Source organism: Cetorhinus maximus, chromosome 4 (assembly GCF_964194155.1).
Source record: "Cetorhinus maximus chromosome 4, sCetMax3.hap1.1, whole genome shotgun sequence".
NCBI lineage: Eukaryota > Metazoa > Chordata > Chondrichthyes > Lamniformes > Cetorhinidae > Cetorhinus > Cetorhinus maximus.
In genome coordinates this window covers 133,156,812-133,169,403 of record NC_135882.1, presented here as the reverse complement: position 1 = coordinate 133,169,403, position 12,592 = coordinate 133,156,812, and the positions used below count along the sequence as shown (strand labels likewise).

General features: G+C 44.0%; 1 protein-coding gene across 1 annotated transcript in view; it reads right to left on the bottom strand.

Annotated features, from left to right (window-relative positions):
- nradd (neurotrophin receptor associated death domain) overlaps positions 1 to 11,732 on the bottom strand; it is a 36,337-nt gene extending 24,605 nt beyond the window's left edge. The window contains exon 1 of the mRNA XM_078540829.1: positions 11,066 to 11,732. Coding sequence (XP_078396955.1) covers positions 11,066 to 11,101 — 36 coding nt within the window. The 5' untranslated portion in view covers positions 11,102 to 11,732. The remainder of the gene's footprint in view (positions 1 to 11,065) is intronic.
- Between the last annotated feature and the right edge of the window lie 860 nt (positions 11,733 to 12,592).

Genomic DNA, 12,592 nt, shown 5'->3' with positions numbered 1-12,592 from the left:
CTCACACCACTAACCCCCCCCTCCACCCTCCACCCCCGCACCTTCCAAGAGGTTAATAGTGGGGTGGGATTCATTGATAATACAGTAATGCCACTGAATGGTAATGGAAGTTGGCTAGAATCTCTCTTGTTGGAGATTCTGGCACTTCTGTGACGTGAATGTTGCTTGCCACAGATCCCAAGCCTGAACATTGTTAGATTCTTACTGAAGCAGTTCATATCTGCATGGGGTATGAGTAGAAAACGGTATTGAACACATCAAACATCCCCACTCTGACCTTATGATGAGGGGAAGGCCATTGATGAAGCAACTGAAGATCATTGTGTCTAGGACATTACACTGAGGAACTCGTGCAGTGATGTCCTTAAGCTGATCCCATTGATTACAGTTTTGCTAGGGTTCCTTGATGCCACAGTCAAAGGCTGACTTGATGTCAAACAATCACCCTCACCTCACCTCTTGAATTCAGCTCTTTTCTGCATGTTTGGACAAAGGCTGGAATGAGGTCTGGAGTTGCGTCGTCCTGGCGGAACCCAAACTCAGCATCACTGAGCAAATTATTGCTAAGTAAGTGCCATTTACAGCATTGCCAATGACATCTTCTATCACTTTGATGATTGAGAGTAGACTGCTGGGGTGGTAATTGGCTAAATTGGATTAGCTCTGGTTTTTGGGGACAGGACATACTTGGGCAATTATCCACAGTTTCAGGTTGATGCCAGCTTTGTAGCTGTACTGGAACAGTTTGGCTAGGGGCTCAGCTAGTTCTGGAGCACAAGTCTTCAGGACCCATAAGCCTTAGCTGTATCCAGTGTCTTCAACCGTTGCTTGACATCATCGCGAGTGAATCTAAATGGCTGAAGACTGGCATGTGTGATGCTGGGGACCTCAGGAGGCGGCCAAGATGGATCATCCACTCGACACTTCTGGCTGAAGATGGTTGCAAATTCTTCAGCCTTGTTTTTTGCACCAACATGCAGAGCTCCCCCATCGAGAATGGGGATATTTGTGGAACCACCTATTCGGTTAGATGTTTACTTATCCACCATAATTCACAACTGAATGTGATTAGATTAAAGCTCTGTAATCCTATCTGTTGGTTGTGGGATCGCTTAACTCTGTAGCCTGCTGTTTCTGTTGTTTAGCTTGCACATGCTGTTTCTTCACTGGCACCTCATTTTTAGATATGCCTGGTGCTGCTCTTGGTATGCTCTCCTACACTCCTCAATGGTAGAGTGAGAGATAATGAGGTTACAGATTGTGGATGAATACAATTCTACTGCTGCTAATGCCCACAGCACCTCATGGATGCCCAGTTTTGAGCTGCTAGGTCCGTTCTGAAACCATGCCTTTCAGCACGGTGGTAGAGCCACACAACATGATGGGAGGGTGTTTCCAATGTGAAGATGGGCTTTGTCTCCACAGGGACTGCACAGTGGTCACTCCACCCAATACAGTCATGGACAAATGCATCTGCAACGGGTAGTTTTGTTGAAGACGAAGTCAAGCAGTTTTTTTTCCTCTTGTTGTTTCTCTCACCACCTACCGCAGACCCAGTCTAGCAAATAGGTCCTTCAAGACTCGGTCAGCTTGGTCTTGGTGATGAACACTTAAGTGCCCCACCCAGAGTACGCTCTGTGCCCTTGCTACCCTCAGTGCTTCTTCCAAGTGGTGTTCAAAGTGGAGGGGAGAACATCAGCTGAGGAAGGGTGGTAACTGGTAATCAGCAGGTTATTTCTTGCCCATGTTTGACCTGATGCCATGAGACTTCATGGGGTCCAGAGTCAACATTGGCCACTCCCTCCTTAATGTATACCATTGTGCCGCCTCCTCTGCTGAGCCTGTCCTGCCAGTGGGACAGGCCATACCAAGGAATGGTGATGGATGAGTTAGGGACATTGAATCATAATTACAGTCAGTGACCAAGTAGGCTTTGGCACAGCTCCCCCATTTTTGGCACAAGACCCCACATGTTATGAAAAAGATTTTGCAGGGTCTGCCTTTGTTGCTTCCAGCACCTAGGTCGATGCCAGTTTTCTTATTTGACTTTTCAGTATCAGTTTGAGACAACTGTGTGACTTGTTATGCCATTTCCAGAGGGCAGTTAAGAGTAAACCACATTGCTGTGGATCTGGATTCACATGCAGACGTGCCCAGGTAAGGAATGCAGATTTCTTTCCCTCATATCGGAAAGGTTTTTCTCAGTCTACTCTTTCTGGACTCATGATTTTGAACATCTCTATCAAATCTCCCCTCAACCTTGTCTCCTCCAGGAAAGGAATCAACCCCAGCTTCTCCAACCTATCCACATAAATGAAATCCCTGATCCCTAGAATCATTCTCATAAATCTTTTCTGCACCCTCTCTAAAACCTTCACATCTTTCCTAAGATGCGATGCCCAGACACAAATTGGACACAATACTCCAAGAATAGTCAGCATGGATTTCAAAAGGGAAAGTCTTGCTTGATCAACCTCATTGAATTTTTTTTGAAGAGGTAACACAATAGATGAGGGTAATCTAGATTTTCAAAAAGCCTTCAATAAAAAGTGCCTCAAATTAGACTAATGAATAAAGGTCATAGAACACCGGGTCAGGGCTTAAAGGCAGCAAGCAGAAAGTAGGGGTAAATGGTAGTTATATTCAGAGTGGCAGAAGGTGGGAAGTGGTGTTCCACAAGGATCAGTACTGGGACCACTGTTGTTCATAATTTATATTAATGATTCAGGCTTGAATCAAAAACACAACTTCTAAATTTGCAGACGACACCAGATTGGGAGGGATTGTCAATACTGAGGAGGACTGCAACAAATTACAAGATGATATTAAACTTGCAGAATGGCTATGTGATTGCAAATGAATTTCAACATAAATAAATGTGAGGTAATACATTTTGACAAGTAAAATAAGGAGGTTGGATATTACTTAGAAAATAAAATAATTGAAGTAGAGCAGCAAAAGGACTTGGAAGTACAAATACGGAAATCACTAAAGGAATAACTCAAGTTAGTAAGGCCATAAAAATACAAGCCAAGCACTTTTCTGGAGGGATAGAATTGTAAAGTAAAAGTAGTTCAATACAAGTTTAGTATAACTTTGGTGAGACCACACCTGGAGTGCTGTATATAATTCTGGTCACCATAAAAAGAGATGTGAAATGGGAATCAGCACATACACTACATCATCTACTAGAACAAAATCTTTCCTAACAGATTATGTCCAGACACCCACCATCTCAGGAAATATCATGGCCTGCACACCATTTGGCCATCTCTATCTATACTGCTTCTTCTAACCCACCAGGAGGGTATCCTAAGCTTTTAAGCTGTTAATTGGCACAACATCAAATGCACACTTCCTCTCACCTATGGGAAATTCCTTCTGACCCCGACTGTTCTGCTCACTATCCCTGTGGCCTATTCCACTGTGAAGTGCTTGATGTGTATGTGTGTTTTGGAAATGGATGTTGGGCGATTTCCTTTACGGTCAAAGAGTCACATGCACTCTTTGGGTTCCCAAGTATGGCCACTCAGAGGTGGTGGTACTGGGGAGAATGCAGCTTCTCCAAAACTGCAGCCTGCCAAAAGTCAACATGCCCTCAGGTGCAAAAGGGAAAAATAGCTGTGCAAATAAATTGTGAAACGTCGACAAGTGGTCTTTAACAATCCATTTAAATTGTATCCACTGGGACCTCTCACTCTGTGGTTTACCCACCCTCCTTCCCCCACCCCCAAAATGAAGTTGCGCCTGTTAGTGAAGCATGACCCATTGCTAAAATAAAAATAAAAATACCTGGAAAAACTCAGCAGGTCTGACAGCATCTGTGGAGAGGAACACAGTTAACGTTTCGAGCCCGAATGACTCTTCAACAGAACTAAGGAAAAATAGAAGAGAGGTGAAATATAAGCTGGTTTAAGGCGGGGGTGGGACAGGTAGAGCTGGATAGAGGGCCAGTGATAGGTGGAGATTGCCAAAAGATGTCAGACAAAAGGACAAAGAGGTGTTGAAGGTGGTAATATTAGCTAAGATATGTGCTAATAGGTGACATTAAGGGTAGAAAGCAGGACGAGCAAGGTACGGATAGCCCTAGTTGGGGTGCGGTGGGGTGGGATGAAGGAATCGAAATAGGCTAAAAGGTAGAGATAAAACAATGGATGGAAATACATTTAAAAATAATGGAAATAGTTTGGAAAAGAAAAATCTATATAAATTATTGGAAAAAAAGGGAGATTGGAAAGGGGGTGGGGATGGAGGAGAGAGTTCATGACCTATAGTTGTTGAACTCAATATTCAGTCCGGAAGGCTGTAAAGTGCCTAGTTGGAAGATGAGGTGCCGTAACCCATTGCTCCCTCGCTGTATCCTCCTTGGCCTCAGAAAGATAGCAAATGAATCAGAGGTGGGATGAGGCAAATTTATTTTACACAGCGAGTTATGATCTGTAAATCAATGTCTGAAAGGGTGATGGAAGTGGATTCAATGGTAATTTTCAAAAGGGAATTGGGTATATGTTGAAAAAGAAAAAGAAGATTGCAAAGCTATGTGTAAATGGTGGGAAATTAGACTAATTGGACAGCACTTTCAAAGAGTCGGCACAGGCACAATGGGCTGAATGGCATCTTTTTGTGCCAAATGATTCATTGAATGCTTGGCATGTTAATGCTCAGACATAGGACAATAGACTATTACTTAGAAATATTACTGATTGAACTGGGTCAGCTCTGATCACCAAGGAACAAGGGAGACATTTAAGCACTCTAGGCAATGTAGAGGATAGCTATGAACAAGGCTGGTCCCCAATGTTAGGGGCCTGAATTATGAGGAAAGGCTTGCCTGGGAAAGAGGCAATCTTATTGAGGGATACAAGATTGTTAGAGATATGAGAAAAATATCCAGAATACAGTATGTCTTTCAATTAAACTGTAGAAGAAGGGGGACACAGGTTCAAACTAGTAATAGGGAATTTTATGACTGTCAGGAGGTTCTTCATACAAAATGCAATCCATGTGTGGAATAAACTTCCAGAGACTAGTGGAGGCAAAAGCCCTTGAATCATTTAAAAAAAATAACTGGACTCCACAATGAGGTGGCAGGGGTATGGGGGAATTGCAGGAGAATCTCTCCAAGTGAATGAGTTAAAATCTGTCAAATATCCTTCTTAATCCATAATTATCTTGTGACCTCACGAACGGATTACTGAGACAAACCAGTTAAGATGCCCTTGTGAACCTAAGCACTAAATGGCCTTTTCCTGTTCCTATGTTTCTAGAAGTGGCTCAGCTTGACGTTTCCACCCCACCTCCCACCGCACCCCACCCCCCTGCCCACAGGCATCACAGGGATGCTGAGCTCAACTGATTTCGGCCAATCAAAGCTGCAGCTGCACAGCTCACTGCCACACTAACTGGGGCATTCTGGGGTATATTAAGAAGCCTGAATTAATAATCCAGAGAGATTCTAAATTCAAATCCCCCTGTGGCAGTTTGAGAATTTGGATTCAGTTTTTTTAAAAATCTAGAAATAAAAAGCTGTTATCAATAAAAAGAAATGTTCATGAGGTTGTTGGATGGTCATAAAATTTCAACTGGTTTCACGAATATCCTTCAAGAAAAAGAAATTTGCTGTCCTTACTTTGTCTGGCCTATACATGACTGAAGCTTCACACTAATCTGGCTAACATCTAACTGCCCTCTGAAGTGGCCTAGCAAGTCACTCTGTTGTATAAAAACACCACAATCCAGCGGTTCAGGAAAATCCACCACCACCTCAAGGGCAACTTGGAAATCCCAAGGATGAACAATAAGAATTATCTAGTAGGGGTAAGGGGGTGGGTGAGGGGGGTGGTAAAGCTGCAAGTGTTTATACAGAAACTAATATGACCCTTTTACTGGAGCTCTGCTACAGTACAGAATAATATTAAGTGTCAACACAGCACACATTCTGTTAATCAAAACGTCAGACATGGCTCTGAAAAATGGTGGTCTTGAAATTCTTGATTTACATGGGCTTCAGCTGCACAGCTGTGAAGAGGTGGAACACTCCTGGCCTTCAGGCATGAAAAATGACACCAGGCATATTGCAGATTAAAGCTGCTTTGTAATCCAGATTCATCCATGGGCAAAGGCTCCATCTGATGTTATGCTGAGCCAAACTGAATAGGAAGCTCCGAGCGTTGGTTGCCCAGTCTGGTATCAGTTAGCTGATCTTAAGCAAGACAAGCAATTGGATCACAACCACTGACCTCAGTGCCTTCAGGCTTGCAGGGGGAAAAGAGGAGGAGGCAAAAGGTCAGGGAAGTCTTGCACTTCTGATCCCTTTCTAGTGACTTCACTGGAAAGTCGTCCAGGCCCAGGTATATGGAGAGGGGGAACCACAATCAAAATTAGGAGCAGGATTGCATAAAAATCTCATCTCACCATCACAAACAAAATGCTAAGCTCCTGCAATGAACTGTTATGCTCTGGAATGCACTGTGGTAGGAGCAGCTTCAACACTAACTTAAGGGAATTGGATACTTTCTTGAAAGGGAGAAATTGCAGGAGGCGATGGAAATGAGGAAAGATTGAGCGAGTGGAACTAATTGGCAAATGCAATAACTCAGAGTGAACTTGATGCAGAAGATGAAACTGGTTTTCAACTGTAAGGTAAATTGAACTTCCCACATTCACTAGGAGTTTCTTTCAAGCTATTGGCAAAAACTAAATTTCACCCCCATCACTTGAACCAATTCATTTCACTCAAACATCATCTTGATTAAACTCTGCTTGAGAACCCTGCAATCAGAGCATGTCTTGCTTTTTCTCTGGCCAGTGGAAAGTTAAGACGTGCATTTACATAGCATCCTTCATAACCTCAGGACATCCCAAAATGCTTTATAGCCAATGGAATACTTTGCAGGGAAGTCACTCTTGTACTGTAGGAAACAGCAGGCAATTTGTATACAGTAAGCTCCCACAAACAGAAAGGAGACAAATGGCAAGATAATCTGTTTTATTGGCGGTGGTTGAAGAATAAGTGTTGACCAAGACACCAGGGGGAACCCCCCACTTCTTTGAAGAGTGCCATGGGGTCATTTGTGTCCACCTGAAAGGGCATACTGGGCCTCAGTTTAATATCCCATCTGAAAGATTCAGTATTGCACTGAAGTATCAGCCTAGGTTACACGCTCAAGTCTCTGGAGTGGGACTTGAAGCCACAACAGAATTGACTGGGAGATGAGCCTAGCAGGAAAGACAGTGGAACAGCAATGGCAGGAGTTTCTGGGAGTAATTTGGGAGACACAGCAAAAATTCATCCCTAGGAAGAAGAAGCATACTAAAGCGAGGACGAGGCAACCATGGCTGACAAGGGAAGTCAGGGACAGCATAAAAGTTAAAGAGAAAGCATACAATGCGGGGAAGAGCAATGGGAAACCAGGGGATTGGGAAGCCTACAAAGACCAACAGAGGACAACTAAAAAAGAAATAAGGAGGGAGAAGATTAAATATGAGGGTAAACTAGCCAATAATATAAAAGAAGATTGCAAGAGTTTTTTTAGATATATAAAGGGTAAGAGACAGGCAAAAGTGAACATTGGGCCGCTGGAAAATGGCGCTGGAGAAGTAGTAGTGGGGAATAAAGAAATGGTGGAGGAACTGAATAGGTATTTTGCGTCAGTCTTCACAGTGGAAGACAGGAGTAACATCCCCAAAGTTCAAGAGAGTCGGGGGGCAGAGGTGAGTATGGTGGCCATTACCAAGGAGAAGGTGCTAGGAAAATTGAAAGGTCTGAAGGTGGATTAAATCACCTGGACCAGATGGATTATACCCCAGAGTTCTGAAGGAGATAGCTGAAGAAATAGTGGAGGCGTTAGTGGTGATCTTTCAGGAATCACTGGAGTCAGGGAGGGTCCCAGAGGACTGGAAAATCGCTAATGTAACCCCCCTGTTTAAGAAGGGAGTGAGGCAAAAGACAGGAAATTACAGGCCGATTAGCCTGACATCGGTCGTTGGTAAGATTTTAGAGTCCATTATTAAGGATGAGATTTCAGAATACTTGGAAGTGCATGGTAAAATAGGGCAAAGTCAGCATGGTTTCATCAAGGGGAGGTCATGCCTGACAAATCTATTAGAATTCTTTGAGGAGGTAACGAGTAGGTTAGACAAAGGAGAGCCAATGGATGTTATCTACTTGGACTTCCAGAAGGCCTTTGACAAGGTGCTGCACAGGAGGCTGCTCAGTAAGATAAGAGTCCATGGTGTTAGAGGCAAGGTACTAGCATGGATAGAAGATTGGCTGTCTGGCAGGAGGCAGAGAGTGGGGATAAGGGGGTCCTTCTCAGGATGGCGGCCGGTGACTAGTGGAGTTCCGCAGGGGTCAGTGTTGGGACCACAACTTTTCACTTTATACATTAATGATCTAGATGAAGGAACTGAGGGCATCCTGGCTAAGTTTGCAGATGATACAAAGACAGGTGGAGGGACAGGTAATATTGAGGGGGCGGGGAGGCTGCAGAAGGATTTGGACAGGTTAAGAGAATGGGCAAAGAAGTGGCAGATGGAATACAACGTGGGCAAGTGTGAGGTCATGCACTTTGGTAGGAAGAATAGAGGCATAGACTATTTTCTAAATGGGGAGAGAATTCAGAAATCTGGAGTGCAAAGGGACTTGGGAGTCCTAGTCCAGGATTCTCTTAAGGTTAACTTGCAGGTTGAGTCGGTAGTTAGGAAGGCAAATGCAATGTTGGCATTTATTTCGAGAGGACTAGAATATAAAAGCAGGGATGAGCTGCTAAGGCTTTATAAGGCTCTGGTCAGACCACATTTAGAATATTGTGAGCAATTTTGGGCCCCGTGTCTCAGGAAGGATGTGCTGGCCCTGGGGAGGGTCCAGACGAGGTTCACGAGAATGATCCCAGGAATGAAAGGCTTAACATATGAGGAACGTTTGAGGACTCTGGGTCTATACGCGATGGAGTTTAGAAGGATGAGGGGGGATCTGATTTAAACTTACAGAATACTAAAAGGCCTGGATAGAGTGGGCGTGGGGAAGATGTTTCCATTAGTAGGAGAGACTAGGACCCGAGGGCACAGCCTCAGAATAAAGGGAAGACCTTTTAGAACAGAGATGAGGAGAAACTTCTTTAGCCAGAGCATGGTGAATTTATGGAATTCATTGCCACAGAAGGCTGTGGAGGCCAGGTCATTGAGTGTATTTAAGACCGAGATAGATAGGTTCTTGATTGGTAAGGGGATCAAAGGTTATGGGGAGAAGGCGGGAGAATGGGGTTGAGAAACTTATCAGCCATGATTGAATGGCGGAGCAGATTCAACGGGCCGAATGGCCTAATTTCTGCTCCTATGTCTTATGGTATTAACATTCTGACTCAGCAGTAAGAATGTTACTCACTGAACCAAAAGACAAGACTAGAAGTCTCCAAATCAAATCTACATCCTGATGCAGATCTCAGCATTAGGGTGAGCCATCATCAGCCTCAGCACCACTCAGCTAAGGATTCCTGCTCCTAATCACTGTTCGTCAATGCCTGCTGACAAATGCAAATCTGTGGGTGTAGAGTAAGGGCTGGGATCAAACTTGAATTGATAGCACATGCAGCTAGACTCCCACATGAAAAACGGCCACCCTGTCAAGGTATAAAAGGGTGCCTGTGGAACCATACCCTGGGGACAGTCAGCAGGAAATAATAACAAAAGTCTGGGAGCAGGGCTTGGACTTCATTGGTGTTCCATTGTGACAAGTCAAGGAAAGGATTTCTGTCAGCAGCTGAGGGATCTCACATTGTCCGTTGGAGAACTCAACCACTTATGGAAACATTAATAAAAAATTAAATACACGCTGAAAATAATTAGTGTGAAAAATAAATCATCAACCCATTTTACACAAGCCGAAAGGAGTCATGGCCTCTCAAGGAGAATTTTTCGTCCTAGATCCCTGCTCTTCCCATTAAATTTTCTCCCCCAATGGTGTCTACACGTTCCAGAGATACAATTCCACAAGATAAAGCCATCTACCTTTCCGTACATGACTAGACAGTAAGTACTGACAAGCTGTTTGACCACAGAAGCCACCATAAATGAGCCAGATCCTCTCCTCACATGATACATACAGGCTTGTACTTGCCAATGGAGGGAGTCAAGAAACCGTGAGCAAGACAATTCTCCCCCACACTCCAGAGGCCTGGACTAGTACTAATTCAGAGAATACAAATTTGAACCTTGCCATGGCAGTTGAGAATTTGAGTTTAAATAAACAGCTGGCATCAGTAAAAGTGACTATAAAGTTGTCAGATTGTTGTAAATACCCAATTGGTTCTATAATGTCTCTTATAAAAGGAAAGCTGTTGTCCCTGCCTCCTCTGGCCCATATGTGACTCCAGTCCCCCACCAGCACAGTTAACTCTTGACTGCCCTCTGTGGTCTCTCAGCAAGCCACTCAGTTGTATGAAACCCGCTACCAACAGTTCAAGGCCCATCACTGCCCTTCTCAGCAAAATTAATTCATCCTTGCAGTGAATTAAAGAAAATGTTTACTAACTCCCTGGTCGAGTCAGCAAACTTGAATGGAACCTGGCATCTAGCTCAGGCGCAATCACAGCACAAGACGCCTATAGAAACTCTCCAACAAAATATTCTGGTAAAGTGCAGAGCACCGGGTGCAGGTCAGATGCCCTTCCTCAGCTTCCATTCAGCCTCTCACAGCACAGTGTCGCTAACCAGACTTCCCTTCGTTTTCTGCCTAGTGTCTCCCTAGTATCTTGGGTCAACATTCATCCCTCAACCAACACCCAAAAGCAGATGAACTGGTCCATTTTCTCAGTGCTGTTTGTGGGATCTTGCTGCGCACAAATTGGCTGCCACATTAGAACTGAAAGTCCACTTCAAAAGTACATCAGTGACTATTAAAGGGCTTTGGAGGTCCAGTGGTTGCGACAGGCGCTAATAAATGCAAGTTATTAATACACGCGTGATATCCTGGATTTTGGAACAGATTAAAATATAGACATTAAACTCTTACGTAAAATATTAAAATGAAAATTTACTGTGACCCGTCTAACACAGTCTTACTTACCTGGGAGATGAAAACCAGACAAAACAGGAACCGCATTCTGCCCTCGGTCAGTTTCCAGTCTGGGCGAATTAAATGTAAGGTTTCAGTGTTGGGTTTAGCTCAGTTTCCAGTCCCGGCTGAGTCGAGAACAACCTCCAGTCCCAGTTTAATTCGAGTTATGTCTTGCAAATTCGTCTATCAGACCGATCCCAGCCTGAGGACAGAGACGGGATTCGTAACTCAACATACAATTAAAAACGAACAGAAATCACAGATGAATCTGGCAGGACCTCCGAATGCCACCCCGCTTTGACCCGGGAGCGAGCTCCAAGTCTGTCCCGGTCCCGAGAGCTACTCAATGAGCTGGGCTGAGCGGAGATCGCAAGGCGCAGCCCCGGGGCTGGGGGGAACCCACTTTATCTAAACCCTGAACCGTAAAACTGCAGCACTCAACATTAAACCCCAGTCTGAGTGAACCGATTGCACTCACTTTCACGTTCGGTTTCCTCTCTCTCTTTTCCCTTGTTCTTTTTCTGCCCCGTTGTCTCCTGTTTCTCTCTCTCCTCTTTGGTATCTCACTCTCTTTCAGAGTCTACCTCTCAATGACTCAATCATTTCGCTACTTTCCAATTACTTTCTCATGAAATAAAGCCACAGAGAGGGAGGGAGTAAAAACTGTACCCCACGTGGTGCTGATGGAGAGTGTGTGGTAGGTGGGTGAGGGGGAAGGAGGTGGGTGACAGGGAGGGGATGGCGGAGCATACTTTCATGATGATTGGCTGAGAGCTGCTGTATTAAAACTCCCCTGGAGATAGATCTGTACCAGAACTTAGACTCTTAAAGCCATACCGCATAAGCCTGCAATTTTCAGGTGTTTAACTATTAAAGCTTTAAAGTATCAAACTGTTTTGCTGCATCACTTAAGCCATGGTGGGAAGAGGATGAAAAGAAAGATCAAACAGATCTTTTAATAATTAATAAATTATTTAAATAATAAATAATAAATAAATTAATAAACACCGCTCATATTCTCAGTCAACAAATTACTTTTAAATCGCAAACGCTGGTTTTCTGGAGAGAAACACAACAGCCAATTTGCGATTGGCAAATTCCAATGAACAGCAAAAGAGAACCAGGTAATCTTTATTAACGGTGTAAATGAAGGGAGGAATTTTGGCCGGCACATCAAAAGAATCATTTCCTTAAATGCTGCCTTGGGATCTTTTACACCCACCTAAGAGGGCAGTTGGGTTGTCAATTTAATGTCTTATCCAAAAGATGGTACTTCTGACAGTGCAACACACCCTCAGTGGAGCACTGAAGTGTTAGCCTAGATTACGTACACAAATCTCTAGATTCAGACTTGGATCTATATCTGCTGACTCTGAGGTGAGTTCTACTGACTGAGCCAAGTACAAGAAATAGAGAGTTTTCCTATTCACAATTAGAAATATTTTAAATCCTCCTGCATTCAGCTTATCCAATTTTCTCTCTCCCCTACACCGCCCCCCCCTCCCCCCACCCCTCCCAACCCCAACCTCTCCCCAG